Source organism: Pelophylax lessonae, assembly GCF_965119305.1.
Source record: "Pelophylax lessonae genome assembly, chromosome: 7".
Classification (NCBI taxonomy): Eukaryota; Metazoa; Chordata; class Amphibia; order Anura; family Ranidae; genus Pelophylax; species Pelophylax lessonae.
The window spans coordinates 269,763,615-269,780,332 of record NC_138774.1 but is presented as its reverse complement, the minus strand read 5'-3'; the positions used below and the strand labels follow the sequence as shown (position 1 = coordinate 269,780,332).

At 43.3% G+C, this 16,718-nt stretch overlaps 1 protein-coding gene across 4 annotated transcripts in view; it reads right to left on the bottom strand.

Moving 5' to 3' along the window:
* The window catches only part of DNM1 (dynamin 1), a 254,922-nt gene that overhangs the window by 44,209 nt on the left and 193,995 nt on the right, over window positions 1-16,718 (bottom strand). For all 4 annotated transcript variants that reach the window (XM_082262794.1, XM_082262793.1, XM_082262792.1 and 1 more), the window contains one exon: window positions 5,447-5,556. In XM_082262794.1, the coding sequence (XP_082118920.1) occupies window positions 5,447-5,556 (110 nt within the window). The remainder of the gene's footprint in view (window positions 1-5,446; window positions 5,557-16,718) is intronic.

Genomic DNA, 16,718 nt, shown 5'->3' with positions numbered 1-16,718 from the left:
AAGCTCTGTTTACATTACCATCAGCGACTACATGTTTCCCCTGTTTGCACAGGAAAAGCAACATCTTTTGCATCAATGTATTTGCTGCTGACATGCCGACCCTCTCATTATACATAGTTTCAAAGGGAGCAGCCTGTCAGATACAATTGTATCCAATCTCTCACATAGTGTGTAGCCTGCTTTCCCCTGACCACTATGAAGATCACAGGATATTGGGCCAACATTCATCTCATGTATTCCACATAATCCATAGCTGCTTATTGTATCCTGTCAGCAATATTCCAACCCAGCAGGCCTTTTTATTGAATCATAGACTGTTTGCATCTCAAATGTGGAACTTTATTAATTAACTATTGCTTCAGGAACAGCATCAATGGTGGTTTGTTGTGCCTCAATTTCACCAGGCTTCTTGCTATTTTTGATATATCAAACAAACATATATATATATATATATATATATATATATATATATATATATGTATATTTAAATATATGGATTTACTATTCATGTCTGAGCTTCCAGGGGAACCTTCCTTAATTTAAGGCATCATACAGCATCAGCTGTGGATATATTGTATCACTCCTGACATCAGAATTTAATATACAAAGGCCAGTTGTAGCAATTATATGTATATAGGTTGTCTTGTCTCGTTTTTTACGTTTTATGTCACTGCACTCAATCGTGATATTTTGCATATACCCGCATGTCTATGTATTGACATATTTTTGACTACATCATTAATAAATATTCTGAATCATCTATTTGTCTCTCTGCCTATTCTAAGGATCTAGCCATATAACCTCCTTTTTTTCCCACCCTCAGGTGGTATATATTTTTTGCCTAGAAGATGAATTGTAGCCTGCAGTTTCTGGAGTTTGTCCAGAGGAAGGAACACTCTGGCTCGAGCCGAGTCTAGAGTCAGACCCAGATAATCCAGTTTTGTATAAGGAACCAGAGCAGACTTCTAAAAACTCAGAATCCGGCCGAACTCCCCAAAGTCTGTATAGTGATCTCCACTTTGTCCATCAGAGCAGTGGGAGTTTCCACTCGTAGGAGAAGTAGCCCAGTACTGCGATCCCCCGCTGATGTAACAATGCTAGCACTTTTGGACCCGAGGAGCGGAGACAAGACCAAAAGGTAACGCCACAAACTGATATTGCCCCTGGCCCACGGCAACGTGGAGGAAGTGCTGGTGACCGTAACATATTGGTAGGTAAGCGTCCTTGATGTCAATGGAGGCAAGGAAATCCCCCTGATGCAGGGAATCCACCACCGTGTGAATGGACTCCATTCTGAACTTCTGTTCCCGCACAAAGCAGTTCAGTGCCTTGAGGTCCAGGAATGGACGCATCTTGCCCTCCTTCCTGGGAACAGTAAACAGGTTTGAATAGAACCCCTGAAAACGTTCTGAAGTCATAACCAGAACAAACACCCTCTTGCACCACCCCAAAGAGGGCCTGTAAGGCGCATGTTGGAAGGAAAGAAGCTTTCTGGAGGGTAAGAACGAAACTCGATCTTGTAGTCAGACCGTATGACTTCATGGACCCACTTGTCTTGCACCAAGGAAGTTTACGGGTCCCCAGATACGGGTTAGGGCGCACTTCATGCTGAAGGAGCCTTGTCTGTGGGTCTGGAGATGCCTGCTCTCGACTTGCCATACCAAGGTTGCTTGGATCCTCCCGAGGAGGCCTTGAAAAGGTTTTGATCCCTTGTCATTTGACCCTGAGGGACTAAAAAACTTCTTGTGAGCTGAGGACGGGCCACATCTACGACAAGGATCCTTGCCCTTACTAGCCTGCAAAAGAAAGGAATTCTTCCGCCCCCTGTGAGACCCTTAATGATTTCATCCAGGGTAGCTCCAAACAGGCGATCTCCTTGAAAAGCAGGATGAGTTAAGGCCTTTTTAGAAGTCTGATCCGTAGACCAACATTTGAGGCAAAAAACACGCCTAAGGACCACTGCCAAAACAGAGAGCCTAACAAGCAGGGAAGCCGCATCCAAAGAGGCATCACAGATAAACTGCAGCCCCTAGACCAACTGGTCTGCTAGCTCAGCAAAGGCAGGGGGAAGCTGCTCCCCCTCCAGGTCACGAACTAAAGGTTTAGTCCACTCGGTCAGAGTTTGGGACACCAGGGCAATGGTGAACACCGGCCTAAGTGCCAAACCAGCTACCATGTACATATTGCGGGCCACAGCCTCCGCCTTCCTGTCAGCTGGATCCTTAAAGGCCAGAGATTCTTCAACTGGAATCATGGTTTGCTTGTTCAATCTGGAAACCGGTGGGTCCACCGCCGGTGGATCAGTCAACTTTTCAGGAAGGGACTCCTCAAAGGGACTAATCGCTTAGGGACGACAAGGGAATGTTTTGGCCGTCCCCACTCTTTAGCGACAATCCTATTAAAATAGGATGGGAAAGGAAACCCCTTTGCTGCTCTGGACAGCTTGTGAGTGTCAAAGGGAACCGGTGCCCCTGTTGCAGCTTTAGCTGCATACTCCATCTTTTTTTTTTTAAACTTCAACTTTATTAAAGTATTAGGTATACAAAAGGAGAACACAACACCCTCTGCAAAGGGGTTACAAAATGCGGTCAGTGTACCCAATGCGGGCACAAAACAGACAAGACAAGTGAGGTGCGTGTCACAGAAATCTCAAAATACATTTTAAAAGGGAAAACGAAAGGGAGAAGGTGGGGGGAGGGAAAATCAATGGAAGTCAAGCAAACAAGACAAATATGTAAGGATAGCCTCAACTCACAATAGCACTGATATAAAGGTCCAAGCAGCAAAGGGAAAACGGGTACTATACCTCACAGGTCTTTCATGCGGCACACAGCTCCAGGAATAGGTCCTCCATGCCCACACGCTCCTCCACCCAACACATTTTGGAGGACTAAGCCTCCTCTGTAGAACAGGTTTCGACCATATCAACCCAGGCTCCCCATATTTTAGTAAACGCATACTCCATCTTTAAAGTCTCATGCATAGACACAATCAGTGTGTCCACCAGTGCCTTTTCGTGCGCAGCTACGGTTGTAGAGGAATCATTCTCTCTATCTGAGAATTCAGAGAGCCTGGTCACAGACCCCACAGGGTGAGCCATGTCTGCCGCAGTTGAATCAGATTCAGGATGTAAAGAGACAGGGGAAGGCGGGGGGCGCTTTTTGCTAGCCCGCTACCCTAAACCACCTCCACCCGGGACACAAAGGACTCCAGAACCACGGTCAGTGCATGAATGGATGGTTGGGAACCGGAGGGCCCCGCAGCCTCTGAGAGGGGTCAGGTGGTTAAACGTGTGCCAAAGACTTCATGAGTTAATAGGGGGACCCCCACAAAAAAGTGCAAAACACTGCTAAGGGACACCCCCACCGCTCTGGCAGCATCACCCGGTCGCCAGTAACAGAGCACCAATCGATCCTGCAGCAGAGAGAGAGAGAGAGGACCCCACAAGACTCACCACCCCTCAGAACAAGCACCGGCAGCACCAGGATAATATACTCCACGAGTGGCGTCCAGGTAATGAAAAGACACAGGAGTCAGCACCAAGGGATGAGGAGGGTCTCCCGCAGCTGAAATCGCTGCCCAGAAAGGGTCCACTGTCATGGCCGCCACTATTTTCAATGCCAGACTACCGCAAACTGGCCGCCCAACTACGCAAACATGGCCGCCGTGCATTAAAGCACACAGGCTACAAGAAAATGGCAGCCCTGCACGGCACCACAAGGCTCCCAGGGGCGATCCCTAGGTCTCAGAAATGGGCAAGGCAAGAAGGGGGCCATGGCAGGAGCCCCCACCAGGTAAACCCCCCCCCCACCTAATCGCCCTGTCGCTGGTGGTGCACGCCCCCATCGCCAGTACAGTAGTACCCTGCCTCAGCCCCAGGAGGTAGGCCAGACCACCCTACAACCAAAGAACAAGTGGAGAGGGTGAGGGTGAGGGGGGCAGATAGGGGAGATAGATTGCCAACAGGGACCACCAGACACAGATGAGGGGGTGCTTAAAAGGAAGAAGGGGAACCCAGGGGTCCAGCCATCCCATGAAGGGGCCCACGTCCACCCCAAAACCCTCTAGGGGGAGAGAGAGGAGAGCTACTTACCATGCCAATAACCAGACGAGCACTGCTCCAGAAAAATCCTCCTCTTGAAATGGGGGGGCTGTTGGCCAGGAGGAACGTTGCGACGCAAGCCAAAACCTGGTCGTATGCGATTTAACTCACAGGCCAGCCCCTGTCTGGTGGGGCTAGATCGCAGTCGACCTAGCGCGGACCTGAGGTCTGCACGCACTCGCTGGCCAGACTGGGGTGAACAATGGATCTAGATTATGCAGCCCAACGCCCAGTCTGGCAGTTGATTGTAGATCTCACAGGGAAAAAAATCGATCTAAAAGGAAAAAAATTGCCAGGACCAAAGATCCCAGCAAGGAACCTTGTCCTTACTCCTGACTAGGCAGAAGAAATAGGAGTACCTATAGCAGGGAGGGGGAGTAGCCAGTCTTTTTTTCTGCCTAGTGTCCTACTCCTGTAGGGGGAAGTTTTAACCCAAAGGTTAAGAAGATAAGGAGCTGTGTCCATCAATGAACGAAAGAGAAATAATGAATTTAATCCATTTTGGAATAAGGCTGTAACATAACAAAATGTAGAAAAAGTGAAGCTCTGTGAATACTTTCTGGATGCACTGTCTATAAAGGCCTGTGCAAAAGCTGATTGGCAATGAGGTCTTGCTAACAGGAAATATGTAGACCTAGGACTAGAAGCTTTATCCTACTCAAAAACTCAACAAAGCTTACAAGCTGTAGCACCCTAAACAAAACATATGCTTGACTCCAAAGGGGCAATACAAACTGTGTAAAGCTTGCCATAATAATTCGAATATAATTGAATGTGCAGACACTAACCACTAAACTCTAACCATTTGGAGATTTCAGGGGATCCAGGGGAATAGCAATCAGACAAGGTTATCAAACCTGTCTAAACAATGCAGCATCTGCTTCTGCCACCAAAAAGCTGGATAGTCACCTCATCAGACAGTTCCATGTATATGGGCCCCATTTACCTAACAAAAGTTTAAGCAAACAATAAAATCAGTTAGGTCAGAGGAATGCTGATCACTTTTGTTTCTCCTGATTATAGGCAGAGCCACCAGTCTGTAGTGGTCATGCATGTTCTGATCTGGTGATCATCAGGTTACTCAAACCCCTGGGACCATTGTGGGATGGAGGGCAGAGGGTGTAAATCTTATCAAATGAGAGTGTTGGGTGGTGTATCTGACTTTTAAGAGGTAAGAGATAAAGTTATGATGTTTGCTAGAAGCTGATACTCTTACTGGACTGTTAAAGTTTATTTTGGTTCAAAAAAACATTTCTGATATAAAAAAGAAGCTGATGCTCTTAGTTTATATTAGCAGATATTTCCAGAGTGTTACTTTATTACAGCAAGACAAAAAACACTCACCTTTGTTCGGTATTGAACAGGGCAAAAATGTATTTGCTGGACATAAATCCCTTTTCAATATCCCTCAGTTTTAGATTATCCAGGGGCAGCATGTACTTCTTCTCTTTCTCCTGTAGAGGGCAAACGATGCATTACATTAGAAATAAGGCACATTGCACGTATGGCAAGGTCTGGGAATGTAAAATAGAAAAACAAAAGCTTGCAATTCATTTACTTATATTGGCAATAACAAAAATTAGCATTTTTTGGAATTAAAGGCCTACACCTTCTAAAAGGGAATTATCACACACTGCTTTCTTGGAGACACGAGTGGAGGGGTACTTCTTTCTCTGCCACAAAGCCACAAACAATATGTTACTCTCCAGCATTTGGACTAGCTGATTTTTTTGCATTTCAGACAGAATCCATCAAGGGAATCGGACATTATCTCTCGGCTTTTTAATGTTAAGCTGAGAGCCCTGGTAAATATACAAAACCAATTCCAAAAACGTGGGAACACTGTGTTTAAACAACATAAAAACAGAATGCAATGATTTGCAAATCTTATAAACCCAGGGCACCTCTCCCGCTGCCCATAAGGGTGATCCCTTGGCGAATCCACCGCTGGGACTACCCTTATGTTAAAGCAGACCGCCCGCAGTTTAAAAAAATATCGGGGCTGCCATAACCCCGATGTTTAAAGTCAAAGTACAGACGTAAAACTGTGGCGGGCAGTCCGGAAGTGGTTAAATATTATGTGCGTGTTAACACAGGTGTCCCAATACTTTTGGTAATATAGTGAATTTTTCAGCATTGACGGTGACTTTCCAGATGTGCAAGCTGCCTATTCCATACACACTAATACATCCCCATACCATCAGAGATGCAGGCTTCTGAACTGATGCTCATAACAAGCCAGAAGATCCCTCTTTTGTCTGGAGGACGCATGCCCATGTTTGACAAAAAGAAGATCAAACTTTGATTCTTCTGACCACAAAACATTTTTGCACTTTGCAACAGACCATTTTAAAAGAGCTTTGGCCCAGAGAATATGGTGGAGTTCCTGGATCATGTTCACATAAGGCTTCTTTGCATGAAAGAGCTTTAACTTGCATGTTTGGATGGCATGGCAAACTGCGTTCAAACACAGGGATCTGTGGAAGTATTCCTGAGCCTATGCAGTGATATCCATCAAAGAATCATAACTGTTTTTACAAAACAGTGCTGTATGACGGCCAGAAGATCACAAGCATCCAATATTGCACTTCGGCCTTGTCCTTTGTGCACAGATTTCTTCAGATTCTAGGAATCTTTTGATGATTATGTACTGTGGATGATGATATATGTAAAGTCTTTGCAGTTTTTGGCTGAGGAACATTATTCTGAAATTGTTTGACAATTTTTAGATGCAGCTCTTCACAGATTGGTGAACCTCTGCCCATCTTTACTTCTGAGACACTCTGATTCTCTAAGATGCCCCTTTTTTTTTTACCCAATCATGTTATTGATCTGTTGTCAATTAACCCTAATAAGTTGCAAAATGTTCTTTCAGGTCTTCCTTGCTAGTGCTGCTTTGAAAGCTTTTTGTTGCTCTGTCCCAACATTTTCAAGATGTGTTGCTGCCATCAATTTTAAAATGACCTTATTTTTTTCTTAAAACTGTACATTTTTTCAGTTTAAACATTTTATCTATTTTTTTTATTGTGAATGAATATGGGTATATGAGATTTGCAAATAATTGCATTCTGTTTTTATGTAGATTTTACACAACTTCCCTTCTTTTTTGGTATTGGGGCAGTATTTCACAGCTGAAATCCCTCAAAATCTAGCTGAGATTTGACTTGGGGCCCTTTCACGTGGGCGTTCCGCATGTCCGCAAATCATCCTATTTTTTTTTCGGATGACATACGGACATAATGTATGTCAATGGCATTGCGGATGTCAGTGGATGACCATCCGCTGGACATCTGATTTTCATCCTTTCAGTTCTGTTCCGTTTTTTGGAACGGAACAGAACCCTATTTTTGTTCCGTTTAAAAAACGGAACGGATGCAAAATCGGATGTCAGCGGTGTCATCCACTGACATCCGCAATGCCCATAGACTTACATTATGTCCGTATATCATCCGCAAACGGATGGGATGATATGCGGATATATGGAGCGGATGACACAAGTGTCATCCGCTCCGTGAAAAAAATAAAAGTGCCGGAGCGGATCGCAATGCGGTCCGCTCCGTGTGAAAGAGCCCTTACCAACAGTCAAGAGAAACAAAAGTACACATTTGTGATGGCGTTGGCCTATGAAGGGCATGTTACAAAGTTACGTAGTTAGTCTGGTTGAAAAAAGACCATCCAGTTCAACCTCCATTGTCTTCTCCCTTTGCACTATTTACTTAAAAAAAAAAAAAAAAAAAGAGGTCACATCTATACATATTGGGGTGCCTAGATTCACCTGAATCACCATCTGCTAGCATTTTGCCCTGCTATCCTCTGAAGAGGGTTAGTAACTAGCAAGGTGGAGAGGAAAGCCTTTGTTAAACATGTGCAGTGATGAGTGAATCATGGCCACGGTGTTCCACTAGAAAAATAGGAATCAGTGATCAAAAAATAATATTTTAAAGCAATTAGTCTGGGGACTGTTATATTAAACACAGAACATTGTCCTAGGATCTAGCATTACTGTTCATCATGGGGAATGTGGGTTGTGAGCAAATGGCATCAAGTATGACTAGATTATGCCAACATGTGGGTGAATGTGGAAAGCACATGTATTTTATGGGGAGAATGCTCAGACAATGACTAATGATCAGTAAATAATATTCCACCACTGTTTTATAAATATGCCACTAAATGGGTTTACTTGTAAGTACCTTAACAAAATGGGCTTTACATACTTATTTAAATGATCCTGATTTTGGTAAAAAATATATATATTTAAAAATAAATAAATAAATAATATATATATATACTGTATATATTATACTGTGTGTGTTACAAGGAGGCGAAGATTTGCCATAAAATGAAAAAAATGGATTTTTGTAAAATCTTACCGTAAAATCCTTTTCTCTTAGCTCATTGACAGACATAGTCCTCGGTGATTCAACACCCTCGGGTTATGCTGCCCTCTACAGGAGTAGGACTAGACAGGAAAGAAAACGTTCTGGCCACACCCTAGGGGCAGTCCCAGAGGGTATATCCTCTCACTTCCTGCTCTAGCAAATCAGTTATGTCACAAAGCAGTGTTTAGAGAATTTAACCCAACCCAACTTAAAAACAAAGGGGCGGGTACTACGTCTGTCAATGAGCTAAGAGAAAAGGATTTTACGGTAAGATTTTACAAAAATCCATTTTTCTCTATCGCTCATTGACAGACGTAGTCCTCGGTGATTCAACACCCTCGGGACGTCCCAAAGCAGTACCACAAATGAGGGGTGGGAAAAATGGAAATCAAATCCAATCTAGAAGGCCCAACCGGTGCCAACTAGAAGTTTACCATGCTCATCCTCAGTGATGAGACTCAACAGAAATTTTTCAACAGAAAAAAACCCTCGAGGTAGACCACCGGTTTCCTCAAATTGCGGCCTGCAAAACCTTGCGGCCAAATGAGGCATCCGCCGATGCCATCACATCAATCTTATAAAATTTTGTAAAGGTATGTACCGACGACCAGGTGGTCGCCTTACATACCTGGACCACTGACGCCTGATGGCGATAGGCCCAGGAAGAACTGAGCGCTCGAGTGAAGTGCGCCCTAACAGGAAACGGAGGATTCCGACCCTTAATAGAATAAGCCTGTACCACCGTCTGACTGATCCATCTAGATATGGTCGCGGCAGACACAGGCAATCCCCTTCAAGGGCTATCCGTGATTACAAAAGTGAGTCCGTCTTATGAAAACCACTTTAGGAAGGAAGGATGGATTCGGAAGAAGAACCACCTTATCCCTATGAACCACCAGATCTGGGGAACGACAGGATAATGCAGCCAGTTCTGACACCCTGCGTACAGAAGTAATGGCCACCAAGAAGGCCACCTTCTGGGATAATGTAAGCAAGGGAATCTCCCTGATATCTTCAAAGAGAAGTTTTTGAAGAACCGACCACACTAAATTAAGATCCCAGGCGGTAAGGGTGCGCGCACTGGCGGAGCCAGCTGTCGCACCCCCTGGATGAAATTCCGCACCAAGGAATGATTAGCCAAAGGTTTCTAAAAAGAAGATTGCTAACGCCGAAAACCTGACCCTTAATCGTGCTCAAGGATAGTTTCTGCTCAACCCCTTGTTGCAGACAGACCAAGATTCGGATCACCGAATAGGTATGTGGTGGAAATCCAAGAGATTCACACCACGCAATATAAGACTTCCATGTGCTGGAAGTCGCTTTCCTTGCTTTAACTGGAAGTAGGAATAACTGAAGCTGACACTCCCTTGTCCTTCAGTACCTGGGTCTCAATGGCCAGGCCATTAAGCCAGCGACTGTAAAGCAAGATGGAAGATCGGTCCCTGAGACCGCAAATCCTCCCTGAGAGGAAGTCTCCAAGGAGCGTCCGCGACTAGCCTCACCAAGTCGGCGTACCAGGCTCGACGAGGTCAGTCCGGAATTTCCAGAATAACTGGAATTCCCTCCACCTCTATCCTGCGAAGAAGTTCCCGCAGCAACTTGAGAGGATGGAAGGCATGCCGTAGCTGATACTGCCCCCACGGGACGATTAGCGTTTCTGCTGCGTCCGCTAGAGGATCGCGGTGAGAGCTACAAACCTCCGCACCTTCCTGTTGAGCCAAGGTGCCAACAGATCCACATCCGGGATGTCCCAATGAAGGGACAGCTAGTGAAAAACCTCTGGATGAAGAGGCCATATGCGATTGGATCCGAATCGGGCTGCTCTAGAGCTGCTCGATCCAGTAAATCAGACAAAATCTGATCGCTCTCAGTTCCGATACCCTATTGGTAATCTGGATACTATCGGAAGAAATGACTTCCCCTGGTTGAGCATCGGAGACTTCCTGGTCCGCTCGCTCAACCGGATCCGATTGTCCAGGGAATCGGAATTCTGATTCCATTAAAAAAGAATCTCCTTCAGGAGAATTCGGGTATGAGACTGGGTATACGGTACTGCCTCTAAGAAGGCCACCATCAGTCCCAGCCAATTGACGGACAGCAACATCCGAATCGTTGACTGAACCTTCTGGAGTTTCTCCGCAAGGAGAAACTCTCTTGCCCAGGATGTATCCAACCTTAGGCCCAGATAGTTCAGTCTCCTGGTGGGAACCAGGGATGATCTTTGGGAAAGCGAAAAAACGCTGATGTACTGCGATGATGGGGATATAAAGATAGGCCTCCTAAATGTCTATGGACGCCAGGAAATTCCAGTGGGACTATGTCGCGGCCGACCCAGCGCGGAGCTATGGCCTGCACGCGCTCGTAGGCTGAACTGGGGTGACCACTGGATCTCAACATCCAGGCCGTCGCCCAGTTCAGCTTTCTTGCTTGAAGATCTCACAGGAACACTGGAGAAAAAAGCTGTCTAAAAAATCTTTTCTAAGAAAAAAATCCTGCCAGGACCGAAGATCCCAGCAAGGTATCTAGGTCCTTACTCCTAACTAGACAGAAAAAAACTGATTTGCTAGAGCAGGAAGTGAGAGGATATACCCTCTGGGACTGCCCCTAGGGTGTGGCCAGAACGTTTTCTTTCCTGTCTAGTCCTACTCCTGTAGAGGGCAGCATAACCCGAGGGTGTTGAATCACCAAGGACTACGTCTGTCAATGAGCGATAGAGAAAATAAGGTACCATCCTCCACTCTGCGTGCTGATCACTGCTGGCAGTTTGGAACACATGCAGATTATCAGCTCTGCTTCGCCAAAGTATTCAACTCTTGCTCCACACCTATCCATGCACTGTTCTACAGTCATAACCTTTACCCTGAAGAAGGAGTCTAACCCCAAAATGCCCTGGCTATGTTTTATTGATATGTTTTCAAATAAATGCAAATAAAAATTTGAAAATTTCAAGACCTTTCTTTTCAGCAATACTTCCCCACTACAGCTGACAATGTTCTTATAAGATCTGCATTATAACTTTACAAAAGTACTTTATGCATAACGTAAGTACAACAAATGTAACACATTGCAACACTACAATGGCTTGGTTAACACCCATTAAATAGGAAAACAAATCACAGTGTACAGTGCAGGCTACACCTATTATATGTCACAGACTTTCCTTTTTTAATTTACTGAAACAAGATTTCATTTTGCAAGATCTTGCAGGAGGGCAGAAAGGTTAAACTAGAGGTAAAAAAGAAATTGACACACACTATCTTTAAAACATGGCAGGCGTTTTCTGTAACTTGGTCCCTTTTTTTCCTACTTGCGGTTTTTCTAAAGAAATCAGTCAGTATTTCCTCTTTTTTTGCAGTTTTTCAAAAGAAATTCAAACAAACCAAAGCAGTTGGAAATTCAGATTCCTACAACTGTCTATTCTTGCCTGGTTCTTTTTAACGCTGAACTCCAGGCAAAAAATAAATAAAAAAAAAAAAGTGTTTTAATATATATTTTACAATAGCCAGAAAGGATATAAAATCCACTATCTGTGCACTAAATGAAAATATCACCTTTTAAAATGAATGGTGACATCATCCGTATGCTACACATAGCCTGTGCAGAGAGCAGGCTCCACCCACTACAGGCTACTTGCAGAAAACTACAGGAGGGGCGGATATAAGACCAGTCACCCTGCACAAGGAGAGAGAGTGAAGTGCACGGTCTTTATTATAGGAAACTTTTGCACAGAGGCAATGGATTGGATTATTACACAAATCTGGAAAAAGACACATACCTCTTGTATTTAGACAATATTTGTTTATTCTGGAGCTTAGCTTCCAAAACACAATCTTCCATTTTCTTAATGAGATAAAGATTCGTCTTATCACAGAGAGCAACTTGAGAAATCTATGTGCATTGATGAGTACTTCTGACATTTAGAAGTTGTTAATTTTACCTCCAGGGAAGCACTACATCCCTTCATTATCACACTGGGTGCTTATATTGGCGCTGAATCAAGGTATATATGGCTTGTTTGCTTTTTGGGAGTAACTCTAGGTTCAAATATAGAGATATATATACACACACATACATTATATATTTATATATATATATATATATATATACACAAACACACACTTCTGTGGGCTGCGTTTATTTAGGCAAATGAATGGGTTGCTGTGCCCAAGCAAACACGGCCCCCAAATATATGTGAACCAAACATTTATAGTCTGACAGTAGCAGATAAGGAGACCCTGTGGCCAGACTATTCCTTCTACCAAAAGATTATATGTCCATTTAACAAATGTTATTTACCTGTAAAAACCTACATGATGTCAGTGGCACCCAGCAGATTCAGAGCTGTTACTCAAGTGACACTTTTTTAATATTCGCTCCTCTATAAGGTTATGTAGGGAAGTGAAGAGAGGAGTGGAGAAGCTGGGCCAGCACTGACATTAATTAGAAACTCCCAGAAGAGTGCCATGACAGGAGGGAGGGGGCTGTGTAGGAAATTGACTCTTCGTACAGAAATTAAATTTGTTAGCAATTTCGGAAGTACATTGCAAGGGAATGAAAAATTGTTTATCGAATGCAAAACTGCTGATGGTAAACATTAAAAATATTTGATTTTTCTGTGCTTTTTACCTGCATTTCTTTGGTTGGCGACAGGGTCTCTTTAAGCTCCATATTATGTACTTAGAAAAGAAAAAACATTTTCGCATGAGAGTGAAATGTGATCTCACATTTAGCAGACACGGGGTCCTATGGAAAAGGGGCTGGATAGCTCTAACCCTACAGATGTTTTCTATTAACATTAGTGGCAAATGGCCAATTGGTGCTCTACCCTCCTGGAATAATGAACTGGATTAAGGAGCTGCAGTTGATATTTTATTCAGCAATGGATTTCACTGTCAAAGGAAAACTCTGCTTTTGCAGAAAAAAAACATACAATATACTGTATATATATATATATACAGTGCATCCAGAAAGTATTCACAGCGCTTCACATTTTCCCTATTTTGTTATGTTACACCCTTATTCCAAAATGGATAAAAATCATTATTTTCCTTAAAATTCTACAAAAAAAACTCCATAATGACAACGTGAAAGAACTTTGTATGAAATCTTTGCAAATTTATTAAAAATAAAAATCACATGTACATAAGTATTTACAGCTTATGCCATGACACTCAAAATTAAGTTTACGTGCATCCTGTTTCCACTGGTCATCCTCGAGATGTTTCTTCAACTTGATTGGTAAATTCAGTTGATTGGACAGGATTTGGAAAGGCACGCACCTGTCTATATAAGGTCCCACAGTTAACAGTGCATTTCAGAGCTCAAACCAAGTCATGAAACCCAAGGAATTGTCTGTAGACCTCTGAGACAGGATTGTATGGAGGCACAGATCTAGGGAAGGGTACAGAAAAATGTATGCAGCATCGAAGGTCCCAATGAGCACAGTGGTCTCCATCGTCCGTAAATGGAAGACGTTTGGAACCACCAGGACTCTTCCTAGATTGGGCCGCCCGGCAAAACTGAGCGATCAGAGAGAAAAGGGCCTTAGTCTGGGTGATGACCAAGAACCGGACAGTCACTCTGACAGAGCTCCAGCGTTTCTCTGTGGAGAGAGGAGAACCTTCCAGAAGAACAACCATCTCTGCAGCACTCCACCAATCAGTACTGATGAAACAAAGATTAAACTCTTTGGCCTGAATGGCAGGCGTCATGTCTGGGGTAAACCAGGCACAGCTCATCACCTGGCCAATACCATCCCTACAGTGAAATCAGGATTGATGAAAAGATGAATGCAGCAATGTACAGAGACATCCTTGATGAAAACTTGCTCCAGAGCGCTCTGGACCTCAGACTGGGGCGAAGGTTCATCTTCCAACAGGATAACGACCCTAAGTACACAGCCAAGATAACAAAGGAGTGACTGGCTATAGGACAACTCTGTGAATGTCCTTGAGTGGCCCAGCCAAGGTCTGACTTGAACCCAATTGAACATCTCTGGAGGGATCTGAAAATGGCTGTTTACTGACACTCCCCATCCAACCTAATGGAGTTTGGGAGGTCCTGCAAAGAAGTGTAGCATACTACAGGTACGTGCTAGGTAAATGTATAGTGGGCCTTGTCTGCCTAACAGCAGAGCCATGATTTCTTTTAGTTAAGGTGTCATGGGTTCCAGATGTGTTTGCTGAAGGGGAAGTCTCCCCACAGACATTTCCTGGATAAAGTCCCAAGTGTATTTAGTTGAGCCTAAGGAATATCCCACTCATTCCCTTCTCCCATCCCCTTATCTACAATAAAACCACAAAACAAAGATGCCGGAGTTGTCAATGTCTCAGTTCTCACACCCAGGGTCACAGCTCACATGGGCTGGAGAGGTAACCGGTAACAATGGCAGACCGACATCAGGACACAGGCCTGGAAACCTTGATACAGAAGAATAGGAGAAATTGCCCAAAAATAGGTGTGCCAAGCTTGTAGCATTATACTCAAAAAGACTTTAGACTTTAATTGTGGCCAAGGGTTCTTCCACAAAGTATTAAGCAAAGGCTGTGAATACTTATGTACATGTGATTGTTTTCCTTTTTTATTTTAAATACATTTGTAAAGATTTCAAATAAACTTCTTTCACATTGTCATTATGGGGTATTGTTTGTAGAATTTTGAGGAAAATAATGAATTTAATCAATTTCGGAATAAGGCTGTAACAACAAAATGTGGAAAAAATGAAGCGCAGTGAATACTTTCCGTATGCACTGTATATTCCTACAAAAAACAAGCATAATGTATGAACACAGTCATATGGAAAACGATGATTAAGAGAATAAATACATCATGCCAGTTTTATGTGCAATATGTTCAAGTATATCAACTTTATCTGTAAGCACTGTTTGAAAAAAATAGTTACTAATTTACCATATTCATGGGGTTTACTATCCAGAGATATGTTGCACTCCATTGATGCTGTATAGAATTTCTATTTACAAAGGCATATACACACCTGTGTACCAGGTGCAATTCTGCAAATTCTCTGCCGAACTCTGGTGATACTCAGAAGATGTTTTGATATTCCTTAATCTTCTTATATATGTAAGTGCAATTTAATCCTTTTTATGTGGTTTAATAAAATCTACACTTACAGTAGATGATGGCGCCCCCTGTTTTATTGTTTTACAGTGCAAAGAGGTTATCCATTACTGCCAGAGGAGCGGCTACCATCTTAAAGTGAACATTTGGAGTTATGGACATTTATGGACTTTCTTTTAATTTTCATTTTTAGCTTGTTGACCCCACTTCTCCTTGCGTCATCTGAACCTTTTGCCCCCCTGGAGACGTTGCTTGCTTGGGATATTTGTTTTCCAGGGATAGAACCCCTAAAATGGGGGCTGTCCCCAGCAAATGATGGTGCAGTCAACCATAGCATATCCTGGCCATATTTTAAAGAGGAGTTCCGGCCACAAAATCGACATAATCGATTTTGTGGCCATCCGCTTGCTTTGCTTCACCTGAAAAGGAATTGGATAGTTAGGATTTCTAACCTGACTCCTTACTCCAGCCATTTTCTCCTTCCTCCAAAGCCAGGCTGTGGCCAGTTCCTTCGTGTCATCACTTACCATGCAGGGCTATTACCCTGCATTGTATGTGGAGGGGCTGAGTTTGCCACTACGACTTATAGAGGAAGCAGTGGGAGATCAGTTGCACAGATCGAGTGAGCAGAAGGCAAGTAATACAACTTTTTCTGCAACCCCCAAGACTTAACAAGCATTTAACACTTACAGTAAAGGGGGGGGGGTGCAAGGCTCAATTTGTTACGCTATAGCACATACGTGGTTTACCGTTGTTATATTCAGCAATGTGACTGTTATTTTTAAACCTTATTGGCTGTTACTGTAAAAAAGAGAGATCATTTTGGCAAAAAAGTTTTGCTTTTAAAGCCTAAGTTTGGCTTGCATAGTTGGCTAAAAAAAAACAACAGTACAATGTGTCGTTGTGCTAATATTTCTTCTTTTAGGAGAAATATTTTTCTGTCCTACCTCCCCCTCCAACCCCATCCCTTGAGAGCTCCTGACAGCCCTTTAGTTGTATTAACCCCGCCTCACAGTAACTTTAGAGTAGTAAAAGAAAAAAGATTCAGCATAAGGGACACATCATACATAAGTTATGTCCCTTGTGGTGATTTTTATGTTTTTAATTTTAGCTAAGCTTAGGCTTTAAAAGAAACATGTAATGAGAGAAATACA